Here is a 25,609-nt window from a genome sequence, read left to right as displayed (position 1 = left end):
AACTGAATGAGGTGCTCAAATATGACATGAAAAGCCATTATGATATTAAAATCCCTCAGTATGCAGGAGCGTAGCAATAATATTATACATGTATATTATATAGTGATGCATAAGATCTAGCCACTGTAGTAGTTTGACCCAATATCATAACAGGCTATTTTGTGTCTCATCTGCCAGACATGCCCAAATTTATGTCCGCCTTTACTTCTAAAGATTAAATTTCAATTAACTCTTAACACCTGGGTCTCATTAAATACATTGTGTTAACTCTCTCTCTCTCTCCCCCCATCTACAGTATATCTCTACCTTAACTAATGATGAAAGGTCCATTGATCACTCTGGGACTAAGTGTGCTTTATAAAGGTCAACTCCTCCACCACCAGTCCATGCTTCATCAGTCAGAGTAATACGTTACCCAAGTGTATTGTTAATGTGGATACTTCACACTTGCACGCATTACAAGGCAGAGAGAGAGAGAAAGAGAGAGAGAGAGTATGAAATGCCTGCTGTTTAACCTCTCATTCTCTCACTCTCAGAGAGTTGGGAAACATTGACTTCAGCACCAAGGACAGGGTCAATAGACCAACAGGCCTTTCATAAAATACCTTCTCATCACTTGAATGCATCTAGGACAGGCTACAGCAGTCCCTCTGTCCACTTTCATGAATAAGACATTTCTTGAAAAAGAATCACCTCCGCAGTCTAATTTAAAGGTGGAACCATTGCGCTGTGCATTGATGGTGTACCATGACCTGTCATTTGATCGGTCTTCTATCCCTCACGCGAAACATGGTGTGTTCATTAGGCCTACTTAGTTTCCTGAAAGGCCTCTGTAAAAAAACACATACTTTGAGACCATACACATCACACAAAACTGCGGTAACGATAGCATGATGATATATTATGAATATGAGATATTCATTTGACATTCATGGTCAATTACAAGGCTTTGGGGTCCGATTCGTGGCACGATGAAGTTGGTTACTGACTCGCAGTTTCTGATTGGAATTGTCCAGTCCAATGGCATAACGCCACATTAGATGAGGTCCAGATCAAAAACCACATCACTTAGACCTGTCAAATCTGGACCAGATTATCAAGTACACACCAGAGACTCATTAAAACACAGATTCAGATTTGTGGAACCTTTATCCTATTTGTGAAAACTGGAAAAAGAACGAGTTCACTCTTTTTTCCCCATCTAGACCACATTATGGACTAGATTATCAAGTAGACCCCAGAGACTCATTAAAACACAGACTTGTGAAAACTGGAAGAAAAAAATTAGACCAGATCAAAAATGGTGTGGTGGTGACTAAAGAAAGTGGGTATACTGCAATGGCTAAATTACAGAAATGTTACAGTTTCTAGCCTACATCAGTGGTGGATAAGAGGTGGGTCCATGTATATCGGCTATAGCCTACTGTAGGTGAGGGTTCACGTCCCGTGAGTTGCGAGCTGCGCGCCCACCTGTCTCCTTGTTCATTTTCGAGGGACATACCCTCCCTCGACCACTCCAGTTAGTAGCTCGTGAAGATGAAGACCCTGAACATTCGGACTCTCTCTCTCATCTCCTGCATAATCTCCTACCTGCTTGTGGGGGCCGCGGTGTTCGATGCGCTTGAGTCTGAGACCGAGAGCTCTCGAAAAAAGATCCTGGAGCAGAAGCGCAACGAGCTCAAGAAAAAGTACGGATTGAACGAGGACGACTACCTCGAAATCGAGCGAGTGGTTCTACAGTCGGAACCCCATCGCGCCGGGAGACAGTGGAAATTTGCGGGATCGTTTTATTTTGCCATCACCGTTATCACAACGATTGGCAAGTTTTGTGTTGTGTTCTTGTTTTTTTTTGCAATTTACCCACAGGCTAGATGAAAACAAAACATGACAGCAACTCCATGAACATCTTAACTTTCTCAACACTTACTTGTGAAAAGTAAAATATGTTTGTGTCTGTGAATGTGTTGGAATGAGAGAGAGAGAGAGAGAGAGAGAGAGACGGGTGGACGGACAGACAGAGAGAGAGAGAGAGATTATACAAGTGTGTGTTGTTTTAATAGCCCTATCATGTGATGCAGGTTATGGCCACGCTGCTCCTGGCACGGATGGTGGCAAGGCGTTCTGTATGTTCTATGCGGTCCTGGGCATCCCTCTGACACTCGTGATGTTCCAGAGCCTCGGGGAGAGGATGAACACCTTTGTGCGCTACCTCCTCCGCAGGGCCAAGCAGTGCCTGGGCTTACAGCGCACCGAGGTGTGCATGGGAAACATGGTCCTCGTGGGTCTCCTGTTCTGCATGAGCACTCTGTGTGTGGGAGCAGCTGCCTTCTCTCATTCCGAGGGCTGGACCTTCTTCAATGCCTACTACTACTGTTTTATTACACTCACCACCATCGGCTTTGGGGACTTTGTGGCCCTGCAGAAGACGGAGGCCCTTCAGAGGAAAACTCCCTATGTGGCCTTCAGCTTCATGTACATCCTGTTGGGGCTGACAGTGATTGGGGCCTTCCTCAACCTTGTGGTGCTGCGTTTCCTCACCGTGAGCACTGGCGAGAGTGGAAGGAGTTCTGAGGGGGAGGAGCATGGGGCGGGGCCTGAGAGGCTGGGCTCTGAGGCGGTGGAACGGGACGAGGGACATGAAGAGGCTGTGGTGACGGCGAACGGCGAGGATGGGCACAGTAGTGGTTGCAATCTCTCCCTGCCCATGGAAGGTGGCACCAGTTGTACCAACCTCCTGCCCTCCCCGACTGAGCAGCGCAGTGTGACCGCCAGCTGCAGGGTCACAGCTAAGCCCCCTGAAGCCAGAGTCAGTTCCCTGTGTTCCTGCACATGCTGGGGCCTGGGGGCCTGTGACAGCCCGTCGCCGTCCCATGGTGAGCTCTCGGGCTGCCACACTAACCCGGTCTTCTACAACTCCATCTCCTACATGGTGGACAGGGCCTGCTCCAGCACCAGGGACACTTTAGTCCAGTCCTCCCCCAGCAGCGGAGTTCTCTTCCTGGGCATGAGCAGCTCTCAGACCCGGAGGAAATCCTTGTAGCTGCAACTGTCAGCTGGGACTCACTTGACTAAGGGGCCTTGTTTTGTTTTTACTTTTCTATTTGTATTGAGGCTTTTAGAGGGTTACAATGCAGAGATCTGCCTCGTTTGCTGCCAGGTGGAACAACCTAGGCTTTTACAGTCAAAGATGTAGCATTTACAGAATTCAGGATACATGTATATATGTTCATTTTTTAATATTTTTAAAGCATTTACAGTGTATGGATCTGCATTTTTGTTATGGAGAGACCAATTTAAACGTTAATCTAGATAATTTATTATCAGACTGTGTATGTATAGTGGAATAAAAAGTTGCCAAAATCAATAATTAATTTAATAACACCACTGACAGAACCCACTATTGGAATGGATGTATTACAATAGACAATACATTTCATATATTTGAATAGAGAGTAAATTGTCAGAATTCAGTGCTGATAAGACAGACCATCAGATGATAAGACAGACAGACAGAGAGGCATGGGTGGGAGGCTAATTTTAATCAATAGACATCAAGATCAAGATCAACTCTATTGTTCCACGAATGGAAAATGTGACTTGGGCTCTCACCCTTGCTGCAGCCGTAAAAGGTCCAGCATTCTCATATAATGCAGATAATACAATATGTTGGTATGTTAAAGTACCCTACTGCATAAGACAGTTCAAATACAATACGCAATACAAATAGAATGCGAACGTACCCCTATATGGACAATAAATATCCTTGTCTCACCTGCTCTAGTCACTACTTCATCTGCCGCTATTTAAATGTTTTGTCTTAGTTTTAGTTTTACATTTCTCATCTTAGACAATCCTCGATCCTCGGCTGTAGCTGAACATCTCCACTCTATAATCATCAGTGAGTTTCTGTTGAGCAGTGCACACTTTGCTGCATGGGCTGGTTCCCTAGGTTACAATTCCACATCCAGATCTCCGCAGTGGAAAACTGGGTTTGAACACAGGCTGGAACATAAAGACTGGTGAACTTATGGCCTCAGTGTTGTAAGCTACATGTAGACAGAGCACATACATGGAAACTGAGTGACTGTGCTGGCACTGTATTAGAAATATCTGATCTGATCATCACAACAACCATTTCTATCAGATCTATTTATTCCACTACACAACAAGCAGCATAGCCATAAATAATTTATGAAAACCATTCACAAATCAACCAATCAATCATTATACATATCATATCAGAGCCTGAGTGTCAACAGAAAGTTAAATTCAATAAACATGTTTTTTTTTCCTTCACTAGGGGGCAGCATTGTTTTAAAACCAGCCATGCCCAGCAATAACACTTCAATTGTACTGTAATGTCTTTGGCTGATCAATACATGTACAACTACTGCTGCATCCGACATCCTAACCTTAGACATCACAACTTAGAGCATCTTTAACCGTCGATGATGTAAAGCTGTTTTGGACATAACAATGGGTGTAACTATTACTGCCCTGAAAAAGGCCAGTGCTCATTATTGTCTGTGTATGGATGCACCAAGACTTGATTAATGAACTTGAGCTAAAGATTTACTATTCAGTGAAGCCTATTGAATTGAAACCTTTATTTATTCAGGGGAGAAAATTGAAAGCAAGCTCTCTTTTTCAATGCCGCCCTGATTACAAAATAAAAAAATAAAAAAGGAACATGATACAACAAAACAACATAATATCAAGTACGAAGTCATAAGATCCTAGAATAAAAACAAGGATACAAGAAACCTGTACAGTTGACTTGGAGCACACCTACCAGAACCATGAACCTCTCCAGCGAGACAAGTTGGTTCAGCTTTAGGGAGTCCTGCAGCCTGTTCCTATCAGGTGCCTTAATACTAAAGGCAGGCATCCTAAAGGACCAAAGACCTTCCTGCCTTGGTGTTAGACCGAGGTGCGTTCAGCCTTATATGTGATTGTGACCTAGTGTGGTGTTCCAAGTCTCTAAAACTCAAAAGTATAATGGCAGCTTGCCAGACAGTGCCTTAAAATAAATAAAAGAGAATGTTGTTCTATTTGGGTGGCCAGGGATGGCCATCCAACTTTGCTACAGTATACAGAGCACAGTAATGGATGAGAAACCCATCACCAGTGATAAAACGCAGAGCACTATGATATACTGCATCAAGAGGTTTTAGAGAAGTGGGCGAGGCATACATGATTGCACAATCATTTTCTTGCTAACAGTGTAAAAACAGGACTTATTTTTGAAGAGGAATCCCATCTTTCCCCTTAGCTTCTTGGTGAGGTGTTCCACATGGGTCTGGAATGATAGCCTGCTATCCAGCCAAATACCCAGGTATTTATAGGAGCCAACCATTTCTATTTGCGCCCCCTGTATAGTGCCAATATCTATACTGGCATCAGTCCCAAAAGACCTTGAAAAGAACAATACCTTTTGTCTTGATGGAATTTAGAACAAGCCTATGGTAAATGGACTGCACTTATATAGCGCTTTTCCACCTAAGCGGCACTCAAAGCGCTTTACAATGGCCTCTCATTCACCCATTTACACACCATGGCGGCAGCTGACATGCAAGGTGCTAACCTGCTCATTGAGAGCAATTTGGGGTTAGGTGTCTTACTCAAGGACACTTCGACATGTGTACAGTCAGGGCTGGGATTCGAACTACTGACCCTTCGATCATTGAACGACCCACTCTACCAACTGAGCTACAGCCGCTTTTATGGCCAGTAAGAGATTAAAGCAGACTACAGATTTGCAGCGGCCGCTCTAAGAGTGGATCCTGCACTGTAGAGGACTGTGTCGTCCGCATAATAATGGCCAGAACAGTGTGGGAAGGGGGGCACAATGTTATTAATATAAATAGTAAATAAAAGTGAATCCCAGATGGACCCCTGTGGGACACCCTTGCCAATTACAAGAGAGCAACAACAGCCTAAATCCTCTTAGTAAGATAATTTGAGAACCAGTTAGCCGATAGCTCGTCTAGACCTGTGGAGGATAGTATATTTAATAAAATGCAGTGATCCACTGTATCAAACGCCTTAGGTTAATAAAAAGTGCGACACAGTGCTGGCGATTATCAAGACTGAGGACAATATAGTTCACCATGAGTGTTTTAGCTGTCACCGTACTATGTCCTGGTCTGAACCCTGATCGTTGAGGTTGAAGAATATTGAATGCCTCAAAAAAAGCCCATTGTTTTTATTTGGTTATAAAGTAGCTATATTATAATTTGTTCATTGAACGACATTTTGTTGCAGTTTTTTTGTTGTTGTATTTTTTGTAATTGTATTTGCACTGTTTTTTGTACTGTTTTGCACAGTCATGTCTTTGCACAGTCCTGTTCTGCACCGTGTCCTGTGCCATCTAACAGCGTATGCCTTAACCTAGACCTGGTCCAGGGCGATATCCTACGTATAACGCCCTGTTACTCTCAATGCAATTTGCCTATGAAAGCGCTTCATCGGTCCGGTCGTCCGACTCTACAGACAAAACCGTTTCGTTACTCACCAAAGTAAACACATCGTTGGAAAGATGAAAGCCTTTTCTCCTAAAGCGCTACAGTTTGTAATCCCCCACCTTTCAAATAAAGGGCAAATTTGTACACTTAAATGTTTTATATCCACAGCGCATCGACTGTCTTCTTCTACCGGCGAATCGGCGCTCTCCGCTTTGTTTAGTCTACTCACTGCTGCCACCCATGTCGGGGATGATGCATTACATCTTAAATGGTGTTGTGAGACTCGCGTTGAGGAAGGAGCAAATAAAAAACAACTTACTTTAGAATATCAAACCATTTAATAGGGGAATGAGAAAACATATGCCAATAATACAATTCAGCTCTGGTTTTAATTGCATGGGAATACAATGGCCTACAACCACATCTAACAACGTGCCAATGATTGTACTTGTCAATTTTATAAGGCAACAGTTACATAAATGTTTCCCGAAATGTTTTCTGAAGAGATCGTTTGCCATAGTTAACTCAGCGTAAATGTTCTCCCGCTAATCAGACTCCTTCCTCAACGCGAGTCTCACAACACCATTTAAGATGTAATGCATCATCCCCGACATGGGTGGCAGCAGTGAGTAGACTAAACAAAGCGGAGAGCGCCGATTCGCCGGTAGAAGAAGACAGTCGATGCGCTGTGGATATAAAACATTTAAGTGTACAAATTTGCCCTTTATTTGAAAGGTGGGGGACTACAAACTGTAGCGCTTTAGGAGAAAAGGCTTTCATCTTTCCAACGATGTGTTTACTTTGGTGAGTAACGAAACGGTTTTGTCTGTAGAGTCGGACGACCGGACCGATGAAGCGCTTTCATAGGCAAATTGCATTGAGAGTAACAGGGCGTTATACGTAGGATATCGCCCTGGACCAGGTCTAGCCTTAACCCTAGTCACATTCCTAGTAGCCTATGTGTGAACCATATGGCAATGTCTTGAGTCTGAGAATAAACTAAGGAATCGAGAATCTTGGCTAGACAACATCGTTTTGAAATTGGGGGGTAGTTACAGTATCTAGCTCAGTAGGAATACCACCTTTAAGCAACGGTAAAACCTGTGCAGCTTTCCACATAGCAGCGATTTTACCAGAGACAAACGTCAGATTGAGCAAGTGGGCGAGTGGGGATGTTATCGCATGTGTATTAAAGGGCAATGCTCGTTTTTGACAACCTGGACCTTATTTACGACATATTATAAGAAGTTTGACTCACCGAGATCACTTTGGTGTAGTTCGGAGGCCTGTAGAAGAAATTTAAAATCCAGCGCGAGCCAGTATATCCATGTAATGACGGTGATCGGGGCAACGAGAATGCAGTTTCTCAAAATCTATTTTCGGCCGCTAAACGGTTGTTTTCATCAATCAGATTGGATGAATCGACAGTTGAGATTCCTCAACGCGAGGCATTGTTTCGGTTTTCAAATACGGGGTCTTTAGCCTCTGTAATATGATCTTTACACGCCTTTCCCCACTTGCTCCAGCACGCATGCGCACAGGCCAGCGCGCAGACTGGCTATTCTCCGGCTCACATTCTCTGCGCTACGATCGTTGTTGGTGCCGAGAATATTGTCGTCGTCATTCGTCAGCAACAATCCGATCGTAGCGCAGAGAATGTGAGCCGGAGAATAGCCAGTCTGCGCGCTGGCCTGTGCGCATGCGTGCTGGAGCAAGTGGGGAAAGGCGTGTAAAGATCATATTACAGAGGCTAAAGACCCCGTATTTGAAAACCGAAACAATGCCTCGCGTTGAGGAATCTCAACTGTCGATTCATCCAATCTGATTGATGAAAACAACCGTTTAGCGGACGAAAATAGATTTTGAGAAACTGCATTCTCGGTGCCCCGATCACCGTCATTACATGGATATACTGGCTCGCGCTGGATTTTAAATTTCTTCTACAGGCCTCCGAACTACACCAAAGTGATCTCGGTGAGTCAAACTTCTTATAATATGTCGTAAATAAGGTCCAGGTTGTCAAAAACGAGCATTGCCCTTTAAGGCGGAAAAGTTAAGGATTAAGCTCATCCTCACCCTTAGATAACCATCGATGTACCTGTGGCCTGGCGCGCCAACTGGCCTGGCCCGAATGACCTGCCCCCCCCCCCCCCCACCAACAAATCGCGCAGCACCCCCCCCCCCTTTTTTTCTAATCATGCTGATGCATCTATAACCTGGCGTCACCAGCCTGATCTCGCAAGCTCACATTCGATTTCACTCCGCAGATCAGTCTAGACATCCAACCCTTCTAACGGAATCCGCTCGAACAGAAATGTTTTCGTGCAAATCACAAACGTTTATCTAATATTGGACGGGTTTAATAAAATGACGGAACAGAGAAGTGCCTTAGAGACATTTTCGCTGATTGGTTGTACAGTAGGTATATCCAATTGTGTCCAGAGGCTTTCTGGTCTACGCCCGTTGATAACACCCCTTCGAAATCGTAAAGCGACTGAGTTTCCAGACCCTTTGCATTTTTGCGAGTTGGGTCTGGCGAAGCCAGGCAAATGCATCTATTCCACAGTTGTCTGAAGTGTAACCAGTCTGACGGAAGCCAAATCTCTGACTTGGGCTTCTGTCAATTCTGCAGAAAACCAGGGGTTTTGTTGGAACAATTTTTATCCTATAATTCTTCTAGGGGGCATGTTCTCTCAGAGGGAGAAATGAGTGTAGGAGAAGTGATTAAAAGCTATAGCCCGGAGTCCGGGATAGAGCAGATTATTTCAAAGTCGTAATTAAACAAGTCTCGGCGTGCCTCTGAATGTAGCCTATTCATCAGTATTGTTTAACAACGATTTAGGAAAATGTTTGTGGACAAACAGAATGAGCTTTGATAAATGATGAGCAAAAGCAATTTGAGCAGCACCAGCATGTGGCATAGTAGTCTTTTACGGATGAAAGCTATTACCTCATTTACATAATTAATCCATTAATATCACAGAGGCCCTTTGCATTATTCTATCTGATGCATCTGATGCCTCCTCATATTAATTTCTGTCAGAGGTCCATGGTTGTCAGCTGAAAGCAATGAAAAATATTTTCACAGGCCAATGAGCAAACACCCTAACAGCAGAGAAGGGTTATGATGTTCTGAAATGAGGTTGTCATGCGGTATGTAACTTTACATTACTCTGACATCCATCTTTGCATACTTTATGTCATGTGATTGACACTATCAAAGGGAATGGCTTCTTGTGTGTGTGTGTGTGTGTGTGTGTTTGTGAACAAGAGAAATCCATGTAATGCAAGGTGTCATTGCAGATTGGTCACTGCAGGTGGTGATAGTGTTCTTTGTATAACGGACGGAACAATCTTCTGCACACTTGAGTTCTCTGCTAGACATGTGACTATAATAAATGGCTGTCACAAAATGAAGGGTTCTGAACACTGTCTTAGCGTGCACATCAAAACACTTTTTATTGCTGGAACGTGTATAGTACATACTGTATACCAGTGGCAGCTGGTGACTCAAAAAACTGAGGAGGACAGGAGTAGGGATGGGTATCTTTAGGATTTTATCAATACCGATACTGCCTATCGGTTCTGATACTTAAAGGAGTAGTAAAAGGGAAAATCATGTTTAGCCCTGTTTTAAGGTTACTTATGATCATATACAATGGTTCAGATCGAAAAGTTGACAAAACAAGCACTTTTGAGAAAGTCTGATAATTGCTCTACCACCGTTTTGGTCATACAATGGATGTGGGTGGGCACCTTGAAAAATCATTCAAAAAACATGTTAAACTCTCAATTTCAAAAACATTTAGCATTAGCTGCTTCGCTAAAGCAGTCAAACACGCTGCACTGCTTCACTGCCCCATTTGGACATAGGCTAAGTTGCATTTAGCACCGTCAGTAAATTTGTGGCAAATTAAAGTCGCACACAAACGGACGTTTGAGATCATCTAACTTGTTTGACGTATTTCCGATGCAAACAAGCTATGAGGGTGGGACATAATGTTTAAAGGAATTTGATTGGAACGTTGATGGGTTTTAAGAACTTTAGACTGATTCGATAGAAGGATAGCGTTGATTGACGCGTGGTTGTCGTGAGATTATTGGCCTAAAATCTAAGGTACTTGTTGTCGTAATTGCACGTGACCTACCATTTTCCAGGAAGTAAGTAACTTTGATATAAGTATATCATTTCTTATTCAACGATGTATGCCAAAAAATTACAAAATTCTACTTTTGTTGTAATCTGTTCGTGGACTACAAGAACGCGTCATTGATACCTTTGACTGCGCAAGTTTTTTCTTTTTTTCAAAGATGGCGCGGTTCAATAGGGCTTCACTTTTTCGAGCAGTCAGTGAATGGAATGACCCTATCCAGTTCTATTAATACATCCATGGTATGGGTCCTCCTTCTGCACCTTTTGTAGATGTCACTGTTGGAGCTTTAGAATTTCAACAATGGATTTTTATTACATTTATGAACAAAACTGAGATAATATTAAATATTAATTAATAAAAATATATATATTAATATTTAAATTTGAATCCCTCTCTTCTCTCCAAAACTTATGAGGACAATCCTCCTGTACCTCAATGGACAAGCCTCCTCTGCTGTATACACACACCACACACACACACACACACACACACACACACACACACACACACACACACACACACACACACACACACACACACACTGTATTATGTGCATTCAGAAGGTAGCCACTGTGTTCTTTGGAGCTTAAGTGCTGCAGAATTTTTTGTACCCTTCCCCAGATCTGTGCCTTGACACAATCCTGTCTCGGAAATCTACGGGCAATTCCTTCACGTCATGGCTTGGTTCTTGATTTTTGCTCTGACGTGCACTGTCAACTGTGGGATCTTTCTAGACAGGTATGTGCCTTTCAAAAGCATGTCCAATCAATTGAATTGACCACAGGTTGACTCCAATCAAGTTGTAGAAACATCTCAAGGATGGTCAATGGAAACAGGCTTTATCTGAACTCAATTTTGAGTGTCAGCAAAGGATCTGAATACTTATGTTGTTGTTTTTTATGTTAATGTTAATGTGAAAAAGTGAACAGATCTGAATACTTACCTCCACCCCAGCGACAGTGCAGGGCGAGAGGTAATGTTTTCTGTGGCGTGTGTGCATTTGTTTTTGTCTGTTAGCAGGGTTACACAAAATCTACATGACTGATTTTCATGAAACTGTGTGGAAGGGTGTAGCATGTGGCCAACATAGAACTACTTGACCGGTTTTCAAGAAACTCGTGGAGGGGTATAGCATGAGCCAATAGGTCAATGGGCCACTAACGTTACTGATAGCAGTGATGCATTGCTATACAACACTAGGGACATGGGATGGGGGCTGTGCGAGTGTGGGACGGGCTGAATATATTGTATGTAAGATTCAGAATTATTTTTATTGAGCTGTTTGAACTTGTGTATGAGTTGTTTGAACTTGTAAGATGTGTAAAAGGTTGTATATATGTATAGGCCTATAGTTTATTATTATTATTATTATTATTATTATTATTTTAGCTCTAAATAAAACAGTACATGTTATTTACTACTCAGTCATACTGTATATGAACCTTAAATATGATGCACTGTAACTTTTATGGTAAATGGACTGCACTTATATAGCACTTTTATCCAAAGCGCTTTACAATGGCCTCTCATTCACACACACATTCACACACCAATGGCGGCAGCTGCCATGCAAGGTGCTAGCCTACTCATTGAGAGCAATTTAGGGTTCAGTGTCTTGCCCAAGGACACCTCATCATGTGGACAGGAGGAGTCGGGATTCGAACCGCTGACCCTACTATCATTGGACCAACCGCTCTACCTGAGCCACAGCCGCCCGTATTTTATAGTAGCCTACAAATAATCACAGTTTGAGTGAGGAGTAGTGAACTACATGTGATTAAACATTTTGCAGTAGGCCTTGCACTTTCCCATGAAAAGTATGGCTATCATCATGACAGCTTTGCACTGTTCCACTTCTCCAGCTATGCTTTCAGAGTAGCATCCCTAACACTGCTAGCCTATATCAACCAGATTCGGGTTTAATAAAATCAATATTATCATAATCAGTATTGATGGTATGATTATTAATACATATCATATCAGGCTCTGGATATGCCTGGTGAACAAGAAACTGAAAGCTCCCTGACTCTCTGAAGCCTCTGTCGTTCCTCTTATGGTTGCCCCCTGATCCATGCTGTTTCAGAAATTTTGGTGACAGATGATGTAGTTGGCTTTGTACACATGATATATATTTCTAGTTTCTTAATGCACTGTATAGTGTCACAGAGGTTCACATGAACGATCAGACATACTCAGTAATAATCCATAATTGGTTCAGTCAATACATCCAATAGGAGCTAGGTGTGTACCTGTTCTAGGGAAAATAACTGAGTAAGAAAAGGATGGGGGGGGGGTTAATATACAAACTCACTCAGTTCAATAATGTACGGCAACATGTTCCAAAGAAAACATCAGATACTGTAGGCTACATCACACTTTCATAGCCTATCACAGCATCTAGGAGATAGTGTTTGTAAGGTGTGTATCCAACATGTCTCAATTCTGTCTCACAGCTTTCCAAGATTGAAAACGGAAAATGTTTCCGGTGTTTCTTCTTATAGAGACTTTTACCATACCAAACAGCACTTTCTGATGATATAATATTTTACTGTCTATAACTTTTCTATTGTAGGCCTACTACTCTGGAGAGGGTGAATAATTGATTTCATTGCTTGATTTGATTTCCGTTTGCAACTGCAAAGAAACCAACTGGGTAAAGTCAGCCTTCTGAAGTATGCCTCACATCGAAGGCACTTTGTACAATGGAAAATTGGGGATAATAAGAAATTATGTTAAAGAGGGAAATGTGAAACAGACTGTAGGTTCACATAGAGTGCAACATGGTTCTTTCTGAGGTTAGGACTTTGTGGGCTTTAATATTGCATAAGGCTGTGCTGTGTTAAAGAGCCTGCATGCTAATAGGCCTACATGCCACATCACAACACAACAACACATTGAACCAAATGAATGGTGATGGCTTGTTTATGCAGACCCATCTGCGTTCAAATTCCTGCATTGTTTGTACATTATTCATCTATTCACAGGATGGCATTATGATACCATAAATGAAGACCACATATTATACTGCAGACAAATTCAATTTCATCCTCTCAATTGTTTTTTTTACCCTGTACTCAATTCAATACTTGTGACTAGCTGTGCGTGTCACTATTAAACAAAAGTTACCTATTCTGATTGCAAACAAGCATAGCCATGAAAAGAAACAGAACATCAATTAAAGCTGCAATAACTGATTTCCCCCCACATTTTTCAAAACTAATTAAAACCACCTGATATCAGATAACAGATTGTTTCATTGAGCCATGGTGTCCTAATAGTATCCAACCTAAATGAATCACCCCTACCAGTCGCCCCGTGTCTATTATGTACATATTATGCATTTTGGCCTTTCGCTTGTAAAGAAATATCTTACTGCCATCTAGCGGTAGGAAATAGCCTATTAATAAACATCTATGGGGTAGTTGCTCATTAGTTTTTTATTCCTGGTCTTTTTGGAGCTTATAGCAGAATGTAGAGGCTTTTTAAAACTTTGTAGTTGTCTCCTCCAATCAACTACAGTTCCTGTAATGAATGTGTGTCAAAGGGATCAATCTGCTTGACTAATTGCTGTGAATTCAATTATATCCTCAAAAGAGACCTTTAATCATTAATCAAGGCACCTGTGGCATAATACAGTAGGTGCAAACAAAATCTCAGAATAAAGAAATGGTAGACATCATAAACCTCAACAAACCTCTCAAAGCATGCGCCACAAGAGTGCTCATTGTCAGTTTAATGAGAAAAGCATGAATAAAAGCAGCTATTTTTGGTCTCTGTATTTAACATAGCCGACTGTCTTGCCGAGTATTGATATTTAATCTCTCTGTCTACAGTAGGCCCACACATATTGATAACACATGGAAGTGATGTGTCTGAAAAAATAACTGAATTTTCCAGATTATGAGGTATTTGAGATATGAGCAAAAGAGTAAAATTATGTGGAGCATACCCGACTGTTGATGAGCAGGGATAAAAACGAGACTTCCAGCCCAAAGCATTCATGATACATCAGTGTCTCCTGTGAGAGAGTGGAAACACAACGAGAGCAGGGGGGGGATTAAAGAGCTAGATGTTTATCCCTCATCTCCTAAGGTGCACTGCCCCGCAATTAGCCAGCCTCTCCATGCACACACAGCAGCCTCACATCATGTCTCACGGCAGCACAGAGTAGGGGCAGAAGATTGAGGAAGTAAATAGAGGTGAATAGTGAGTAAGTTCTTGAGAAACTTTGAGCTTGAGCCTTAAATGTGTTCATCTGTCCATGATGGAAGATAACTTTCTGTGGGAGATTGATGCTGTGTTGTTTTTAGTCCAAGAAGCTCTTCTGTGTAAGCTATGTTACTGGGACATCACCATTACTGTGTAATCACTGAGGTGAAGGTGGGCTTATTTTAAGAAGTCACAAGGATCTTGTTTGTGTAAATAACTTAGCTAACAACTCCTTATAATAGACCTCCGGAATTATGCTACACTGGTCTTGAGAGAAAAACTTCAACCACATCATTAAATAAGTGTTTTTTTGTGTTTTTTTTGTTTTTAAATCTCCGGTAAGCACAGTTTACATGGCAAGCAATTTTCTAAGTATAAGTTCTACAATAAATAAATAAATAAATAAATAAATAAATAAATAAATAAATAAATAAATAAATAAATAAATAAATAAATAAATAAATCAATAAATCAATAAATCAATAAATCAATAAATCAATAAATAAATAAATAAATAAATAAATAAATAAATAAATAAGGGACTTCCCTTTTCTCAATTTCTGAGACTTAAAGTACATATCTGTACTACTAGGGAGGATTTTGAACTTGAGGCTCAGAAAATGTAAGTAAAATGTAACTTTCGTGAGAGGGCCTACCCCACCAGCTGGCTTGATATAGCTCTGGAGAAAGTTCGGCACATGAATGTCAGCAGAGCTAAGAATCAGGGTTCCACTAGAAAGTATTGTCTGTGCCACCACTTACTCTCCTCTCATATGAAGAACATCATTAGAAAACATTGGAATGTCTTATCTGCTGATCCTGTCTGTAAGAGACTGTTCTCTGATCTCTCTTTTCTCATTACAGAGCTAAAAATGTGAGAGACTACCTTGTATGTGCAGATACTACTCTCAGATCTGTTCCTGTTCAGAGGTGTTTGGACGGGATGACTGGCTTCTTTCCTTGTTGCAACTGTACAGCATGTGAGAATTCTAAGAGAACAAGCACTTTTACCAGTCATGTGACCTCTAAAACTTATATCAGACAATTCCTCCATTCCCGTCATGCCCATGTGGGTTGCAATACATAGGTAAAACCACAAGACCTATCAAAACACATGCTATTGAACACAAAAGTGCTATACGTAGGAATGTCATAAGATCTCCTGTTACTAGACATTTCCACGAAGCCCATCATCCTGCATCCACACTCTCATTCTGTGCAATCCAACAAATATGTGAAAGACGTGGGAGGTGGGGGTATTGATCAAAAACTTCTCAAATCTGAGTGCAAATTGATTTTTTATATGAAGACTGCATCCCGATGGACTCAATGAGAAGTTGTCCTTTTCATGCTTCTTATAGGCTTATGGTCTCTCCTTCTCCCTTTCTCCCTCGGACCTCAGCTCACAGCCTTCTTCTATGGATTGGTCATAGACTGCTGTCCTACTGATCACATGTGTATAGTCCAATATTTTTCTGTTCTACAGTATGTGCATGATGTGTATATACAGTATATGTATAATATGTAAATAATGTGAATGGTTCTGTGCATGTACTCCCATGCTGGCTCTATAGAGATCCTTCTTATTTTCCTTTTTTCTGTTAGGCTTATTTCCCTGATTGATTTGATTGACTCCTGCCTGTGGCTACCAGCCTACTTAAAGCTTGTTAGATGCAGCTGGGACTATAGGGCTGACAATGCTCTGATGACCAAAACGTTCCTTTTTTATTTTATCAACTTGTCACTTTTTGCACTTATGTAGAGTAAATACCTTATTTATTTGCATTGAATGCCTCATCTGTTGTTAGTGTGCGACCACTTTTTACTTTTATGTTGGGACTATTCATCTGGCTTCACACACCTTCGCCAATTGTTTGTAAGCCTGAGCCGATAAGAGCGCAAACTTTCTCGACCATTTTTGAAGCAATTTTATATGCACACCAAAAACAAAAGATGGAATCTTTGCCATTTGTTATACAGTGCATCCGGAAAGTACTCATATCCCTTCACTTTTTCCACATTTTGTTATGTTGCAGCCTTATTCCAAAATGGATTAAATTCATTTTCTTCCTCAAAATTCTACACACAATACCCCATAATGACAAAGTGAAAAAAGTTGTAAATGTATTAAACACTCAAATATCACATGCTCAAGTATTCACACCCTTTACTCAATACTTTGTTGAAGCACCTTTGGCAGCAATGACAGCCTCACGTCTTCTTGAGTATGATGCTATAAGCTTGACAAACCTATTTTTGGGAAGTTTCTCCCATTCTTCTTTGCAGATTCTCTCAAGCTCCATCAGGTTTAATGGGGAGCGTTGGTGCACAGCCATTTTCAGATCTCTTAAGTCTGGGCTCTGGCAGGGCGATTCAAGGACATACACAGACTTGTCCCGAAGTCACTCTTTTGTCATCTTGGCTATGTGCTTATAGTGATTTTATAACAGCTAGGGGGTGTTGTTAGGCACGACGCAAAGCGAAGTTATTAGTTAATTAATAATTAGTTATTATTCCCTGTTGGAAGGTAGACCTTCGCCCTGGTCTGAGGTCCAGAGCGTTCTGGAGCAGGTTTTCATCAAGGATCTCTCTGTAGATTGCTGCATTCATCTTTCCCTTGATCCTGAGTAGTCTCCCAGTTTCTACAACTGAAAAACATCCCCACAGCATGATGCTGCCACCCCCATGCTTCAATGTAGGGATGGTATTGGCCATGTAATGAGCGGTGCCTGGTTTCCTCCAGACGAGTTTTCTCCAAAGAGTTCAATCTTGGCTTCATCAGACCAGAGAATCTGCCTTTTGGCAAACTCCAAGCGGGCTGTTTATTGTTTTGTTTATTGTTTTATTGGATCCCCATTAGCTATCACAATAGTGAGTGCTAGTCTTCCTGGGGTCCTAAAATATATTAAAACAGCATAATCAAAACATGTCATGAATACATAATATACTACATAATAACTAATAAGCTTACATTAACATATTGACAAAATGCATCACAAGATTGAAACACAAAACAAGTAATACAAAACAAAGCATACAAAAAGTAGTACAGAACATAACAAATAATACAACCCATAACTACAATAAATACAAAACAAAACTAGTATTTCAACCTGAACTACAACAGAATTCTAAAGCAGACTAATACAAAACATAATACATAACAAAACCAGTATTAACATAAAATAAAACAACACAGATAATACAACCCAAAACAACCTAATAGAAAAACATAATACATAACAAAAACAATATTGACATAATATTAAACAATATTTGTGTATATCCCTTTTATTCGCACTAGACCAGACAACTGAGCAATAGTCTAGATGGGATAACACAAGTGCCTGTGTGACCTGTTTAATAGAATGTTTATTTAAAAAACAGGCGCACCTCTTTATTATTGCAGCTCTACCCATCTTACTTACAATGTTATCAACATGTTTAGTCCAGGACAGTTGATCATCCAGGGTGACAGACACCCAGAAATTCTACCTCCTTGACTTGCTCCAGTGCAATATTATTCATAGAGAGGGAGAGTGACTGGTCATCTCTCAATACATACTTTGATCCGAAAACAATGCTTTTAGTTTTAGCCACCTTAAGTATTAGCTTATTGTTTGCAACCCAATCAAATACAGAATCGAGTTCACTTTTAAGAATATTGTTTAGTTCAGAAACATTATTCTTAGCCCAGTCACAAAACATGGAGAAGCAGCATTCAGTTTTTATGCTCCACATATCTGGAACAAACTTCCAGAAAACTGCAGGTCTGCTGCAACTCTTGGTTCTTTTAAAACAAGCCTGAAGACTTTTCTTTTTGCCACTGCTTTCTAAGAGGAGCTATGTTTATCAGTATACTGCACTGTAACTTTTATTCCTGTATTCTATTTGTCCTGCTTTTTGTTTAAATATCTATAATGACTTGCTTTTTGTTTTAATGCTTTTAATTTGTCCTGCCTTTTGTTTTAAATGTCTATAATGTCTTGCTTTTTGTTTTAATGCTTTTAATGTCTCATGTAAAGCACCTTGAATTGCCCTGTGGCTGAAATGTGCTATATAAATAAACTTGCCTTGCCTTGCCTTGCCTTAGCTATATATAAGGTAGAATCATCAGCATACATGGTAATAGCTGCATTATTAAGAGCAAGTGGCAAGTCATTTGTAAAAATTGAAAACAGGAGTGGACCAAGGCAGCTGCCTTGTGGAACACCACATATCACACTTCGTACAGTTGAAAGAGTGCCATTAAAAATCACTCTTTGACTCCTCTTTGAGAGATAGCTTGTTATCCATCTAATAGCATTATTACTGAAACCATAAGTACACAATTTACCCAACAATAGTTCATGGTCTATTACATCAAAAGCAGCGCTAAAGTCTAGCATCACAGCACCAACAATATTTTTCTGATCAATTTGACTAAGCCTATAATTGTCAGTCATCTCAGTTAATGCTGTACAAGTGGAATGATTTTGCTTATAAGCATGTTGAAACAGAATCAAGCTCATTGCTGGCAAAGTAGTTCTGAATCTGATCAAACACAAATCTTTCTAATAGCTTGCTGAGGGCAGGAAGAATGCTAATGAGTCTACTATTAGCACCACAAAATGAACTCGGTAACACTTTATAATAATGATCAGTTATAAGAATAATGATTAGTTGATTATAAACTAGTAGTTTAAAATTGTCTTTGGGGCTGCAATAATGTCTACAAATCATTTGTAGACTTCTAGTAAATGTTTAACAAATCATTTGATAAACATGAAAAACAAATAAATAAGGCATTCTTAAAATAATTTACAAATGTTTTACTACATATTAATTAACATTAATTAATGTTGAACACATTTACAAGTAATGTTGATAATATGTTATAAATCATCTACAGATCATTTGTGAATCTTTAGTATATTTACAAATCATTTATGAATCATTTACACATGTTTATAAATGATCTGTTAATGATAGCTCATTATTAACAAATGTTTTATAAATGCCTTATAACTGATCATTATTATAAAGTGTTACCATGAACTCTTACTGTTTTTAGGTATGGGAATTATCTCGGCGATTTTCCATTCTTGTGGAAAAAAACACAGGTTCAATGATATATTCAGCAACGATTCGTACTAATCTACCCTCAAGACATTTTACTTTTTTAATGTCCTCAATGAAATCATTTTCACAGAAGAATTTATAGGACCTTTGAAGCATTATTTTGGGCCCTGGCTTAGGTACTTTAGTAATTCTGACCATTGCTATTAAATTGTGATCAGTAAAACCCACTGGCTTTGATACGGCCCTAGAGCACAATTCAACAGCATTGGTATAAATATGATCGATGCATGTGGATGACATTACTCCAGCAGTGTTGTAGAACACTTGTGTTGGAACATTCAGCCTCTGAGACAGATTACATACATTCATGACCCTTAATAATATCTCTTTAAGAGCAGAGGACTTGGCCAACCAGTCAATGTTGAAGTCACCTAAAAAGTGAAATTCTTTGTCATATTCTGAGACTTTCTGAAGCATAGTGCAAATGTCATCTGTAATTAACACTAGAACTCAGTGGTCTATAAAAGCAGCCTACTGCTGCTTAATGGTTTAATATGTGGAAGATGAATCTGAACCCAAAGTGCTTCAACAGCTGGATTCATCAGATCATTCTTGACCTTGACAGGAATATGGTTTTGTATGTATATAGCAACTCCTCCACCATGTTTATTTCTGTCATGTCTAAAAATGCTATAACCAGGTATATTTATCTCTTCCACTGTATTGTCTAGATGTGTTTCCGATAGAGCCATAATGTGTATTTTTTCACTGTGCAGTATCATTGATTGATCTTGTACCTTATGCATCAAGCTACATATACTGAGAATAGCAATTTTCAAACCTTTGTTTGGTAGACCAAAATACATCATGGAAAATAAGAGAGATGAACTATTAACCTACAGAAAGACCGAACTATAAACCAACCTATGAGACCATTATTCATGCTTAAGAGTCCCATTTTTCTAGCTGTGCGATATCTTTAATGCATAGAACTTTAGCACTTAAGGTGAGCCATTTGTTCTAATGAACACTTTACAATTGGCAGTCCAGGTTGACTGGACTTTCTGCTGCTTCCTAAGGTCCCTAGCTTTCTTTTCAATACCTGCATTTTTTTGGGGTGAGATGCTCATTAATATAGGCATTGGAGCCCTTCAGATTCTTGCCTTGCCTGAGCAGATCAATCTTATGCTTTCTATTAGCAAAGTGGACTATTATGGGCGGTTAGTTCATCTGATTTTTTGTGGGCAAGGTGTGTCTGGACTTCGATATTATTTTTATCAATAGATATACTTTTGCTCTGCAGAAAAGCAGTAACCTGAGCCTCTGTAGTATCTTCATGATCAGGGTGCCAGTGACCTGTCGCCTGGGGTAAGTCACGGCGTGGGCATATGATCGAGGTTTAATCACCATCCCTGTTATGAGGACATCATTCATTCGTGAATACTGTTCAAAGTCAGAAACTTGATTCTCCAGGATACCAATCTTTTTATCCTTCTCTTCATTCTTTGCTTTTAAGTCCTTGATATCAGCCATCAATGACATAATGGTAAGCTGGTTGGTCGTGATCTTAGCCAGATCCTCGGTAATTAAGTTCAATTAAGTTTTAAGATATTCAATGTCCTTTTTTAACTCTTTTGTAGCCATATTGTCAACCACCATGAGTAACAAAGTATTGCAACTAGCAAAGGTTCACAACAGATCTAGGTTACAGACAAACCACACTGTTGTTACCTGTCCCAGACAATGTCAACCACCGTGAGTCACAAACTACTGCAACTACAGTAGCACAGGTTACATTACATTACAGTAATTTAGCAGACGCTTTTATCCAAAGTGACAATTAACAATAATTGCATTTAACGTAGGAAAAGCCAATGTACTACTACTTGCCAGAACTCACAAGTGCATATTCTCTCTAAAACAAGTGACTAAGAGCATAATCTAGTGCTGAAGGCAAAGTGCAAGAATAGCAATCTAAAGTACAGTGCAATACAATACAATAAAATACAATAAGTGCTTAGGAGGGAGGATTGTTGTAGTACTTCTTGAAGAGATGAGTTTTAAGCCTGCGACGAAAGATGGGCAGCGACTCTGCTGTCCTGACATCAGTGGGCAGTTCATTCCACCGGGGGCCAGGACAGAGAAGAGCCGTGACCGTGTCGATCAACCGCAGGGGCCTTGGAGTGACCGGGCAACCAGTCGCCCCGAGGTAGCAGTGTAGCGGTCGGGAGGGGGTGTAGGGTTTGACCATGGCCTGGAGGTAGGAGGGGGCTGTTCCTTTCATTAACCTGTAGGATAGCGCCAGAGTTTTAAACTGGATGCGAGCCGCTACAGGGAGCCAGTGTAGGGAACGGAGAAGGGACGTTGTGTGGGAGAACTTGGGGTGGTTGAACACCAGGCGAGCAGCAGCTTTCTGGACAAGTTCCACAGGTTTAATGGCTGACGCTGGGGCCCCAGCGAGGAGGGAGTTGCAGTAGTCCAGGTGGGAGATGACCAGGGCCTGGATGAGTACCTGCGCCGTTTCATCAGTGAGGAAAGGGTGAATCCTCCTGATGTTGTAGAGCATGAATCTGCAGGAACGTGTGACGGATGTGACGTGCGGAAAATGACAGTTGGTCATCCAGGGTCACACCCAGATTCCTCGCAGTCCGAGTCGGGGTCACCACTGTGTCTTCAATGGTGATGGCCAGGTCCCGGTGCGGGCAGCCCTTCCCCGGGAGGAACAGCAGCTCAGTCTCGTGCAGATTGAGCTTGAGGTGATGTGTCGTCATCCACTCCGAGATGTCAGCCAAGCACCCAGCTATGTATGTCTCCACTTGTGTATCAGAAAGGAGAAATGACAGGACCAGTTGGGTGTCATCGGCATAGCAGTGATAGGAGAAGCCATGCGAGCGAATGACAGAGCCCAGAGATGTAGTGTAGAGGGAAAACAGGAGAGGACCCAGGACAGACCCTTGTGGAACCCCCGTAGTCAGACTGTGCGGTTCCGACATCGACCCTCTCCATGTCACCTGGTAGGAGCGGCCCGTCAGGTAGGATGCAAACAGGGAGTGTGCAGAGCCAGCGACGCCTTTCTCCTCGAGGGTGGAGAGGAGGATCTGGTGGTCTACCGTATCAAATGCTGCTGACAGGTCTAGGAGTATCAGGACCGAGGAGAGAGTTCGCTCTCGTGGCATGGAGTGACTCCGTCACTGCGGTCTCTGTCGCTGGAGCTCTGTTAGAGTGACCATTGGGTTCTTGGTCACCTCTCTGATCAAGGCCCTTCTCCCACGATTGCTCAGTTTGGCCGGGTGTCCAGCTCTAGGAAGAGTCCTGATAGTTCCAAATTTCTTTCATTTACAAATGATAGAGACCACTGTGCTTGTTGCCGCAGAATGCTGCAGAAATGGTTTTGTACCCTTCCCCAGATTGGTGCCTCAATACAATCCTGTCTCGGACGTCTATAGACAATTCTTTTGACTTCATGGCTTGGTTTGTGCTCTGACATGCACTGTCAAGTGTGAGACCTTATATAAACTGTTGTGTGCCTTTCCAAATGGTTTTACATTTTCGGCAAATAAGGTAAAATGTCACTGAAGAAAAAAGTCTCCAAATGGCACAATTTGGTGGTCCGCCTGGACATACTAAAACCTCTCCAAAATTGCACTGGCTCACAGTATTACTATCTCCTGTTTCTAAGCTGATATTCACTCTAAAAGCATTTATATTTTTTATTAGCTGATTACTGAATTTTAGATTATTTTTTTTTTTTACAATGTTCTAGGTCTATTTGCTCTGGCACAGTAACAACTATTTTGATTCGGACACTGCAGCCACCCCGCAGGTGTTAGCTTTCATTTAATACCAAGATAATTATAATTGCCCTTAGGGGAAACAACAACAAATCTACTGTACCAGACAAAACTATAGTAGATTACAGTAAAAGTAAATCATATTTTATGATAGCTAGCTTAGAGTTTTATTATAACCAAAAGCAAACAGTACCAAGATGTAAACTACAGTACTCTAAGCTAGCTGAGTACATTAGACACATTTTCTTATCTGACCATACCATTAATCTACCTCACATTTCTACTGGCATGTGTCAGTCTCTCAACTGTAATGTTACTTCATGTGGTGATTGCTTTAATGCAGACAAGCATCACCCAGGTGGGTGCTACTCTAAAAAGGTGATTACACTGGGACCCCTGGTTTACTCAACACTAACAGGTACACTCATCTTGTGTATTATATCAGCCCCATATATGTACAGTATCATTATGTGGAGATCCAGGAGCCAGTGGAAGTTAAGTTCTTTAAACTAACTGATTCCAAATTGCTGCACTGGCAGCATTTGAAGAGGACGATATGAACAGCTCAGAGATACAATTCTTAAACCACGGCACTCAGTCCACATGATAATAATACATTTTTCTCTTTTTTATTTTTAGAAAAAGAAAGCAGAGGGATGAGCAAGAGGGAAAACATAAGGAACTGCTACCATTGGAAACATGAAAGGAGAATTATTCATAGTTTTAGTTCACAGAAAAGTGTAAAAAAGATTGACACCAGAAAGATTTGTCGCCTATGTTAATCTTCCTAAACGAGAGAGTAGTCAGATCTTTGATGGGAGCTCTGCACTAAATTATTCAACATACTGCAGTTCTGTTCCATTCCATTTATCTTTCTCTCTCTGTCAAATGTCAGGATCCCAAGTCTCTGCAACTCTGCTACAGTACATAGCAAAGCTACAGTATAGCTTTCAACAGACCCACGCTCATTAGCAATGACATCTTGGGAATAGAAGGACAACAACAAAGAACTACATACAAATAACCCTTTGTCACATTTTACAGTAGTTTAAGACGCAATTCCCATGGTGCCAGAGAACTGATGCAAATGTGATATACTGCACATGTAATGTTTATCTGTTTACTCTTTTACAATGGCTATATCCTCTAACTTCTGCTCTCACCATTATCAACCCAATAGTGTACTGACCACAGTGTCTGGACATGTCCATGTCTTTCTTGTCATAGCCTTTACCATCAGCCAGTGAGGGGAGGCGTTAAACAGATTGATGGAGGATGGTAGGAAGGACCTACAGTATGGTTCCTAATTGAGATACAAAACTTGAAAGGGTGCTCAGAGGGCACAGGCCTCCACGGCATGCATCAATGCGTTTTGTTGGTGTAGCTCAGTTGAAATGGTTGAAGTCACGCATCAGTGTATATGTAATAGCCTACCTCAGAATCCAGGCTAAGAAAATGAATTTTCTCCTAATACCGTTCCGAATAATATGATTTGTTTCTCAGGAATCAGATATTATTTAGTTTTACATGCATAGAAAGATACCATTGTTTGCTTAGACAGCAAATAAATAAATATATCAACGTTTCGGCGTGAACCTTCATCAGGATATCCTTCTATCCTGATGAAGGCTCACGCCGAAACGTCGATACATTTGTTTTAGTCTCGTAATAAATTGCTTGCATCGGACCTGCCAGAGTGTGTGGCGTCTCCTCTCTTCTAGTCTACTTATGATCATATACAATGGTTCAGATCAAAACATTGACAAAACTAGCACTTTTGAGAAAGTCTGATAATTGCTCTAACACCGTTTTGGTCATACAATGGATGTGGGTGGGAACCATGAAAAATAATTCAAAAAACATTGTAAACTCTCAACTTCAAAGACAAGAAACTCACCGAGGTGTTAGTTGGCTTTCTGACATACAATTC

At 40.9% G+C, this 25,609-nt stretch overlaps 1 protein-coding gene across 1 annotated transcript; it reads left to right on the top strand.

Annotated features, from left to right (window-relative positions):
- Nucleotides 1–1,533: 1,533 nt before the first annotated feature.
- LOC311311302 (potassium channel subfamily K member 15-like) lies at nt 1,534–3,040 on the top strand (the record flags this gene model as incomplete). Its single annotated transcript, XM_084440982.1, has 2 exons — nt 1,534–1,828; nt 2,079–3,040. Exons 1-2 carry the CDS (start codon nt 1,537–1,539, stop codon nt 3,038–3,040), a joined length of 1,254 nt encoding a protein of 417 aa, XP_084297108.1. The 5' UTR covers nt 1,534–1,536.
- Between the last annotated feature and the right edge of the window lie 22,569 nt (nt 3,041–25,609).

Source organism: Borostomias antarcticus (assembly GCF_949987555.1).
Source record: "Borostomias antarcticus genome assembly, chromosome: 7".
In the NCBI taxonomy this organism is placed as follows: Eukaryota; Metazoa; Chordata; class Actinopteri; order Stomiiformes; family Stomiidae; genus Borostomias; species Borostomias antarcticus.
Note: the sequence above shows the minus strand (reverse complement) of the source record. Positions and strands in the feature narration are given on the sequence as shown.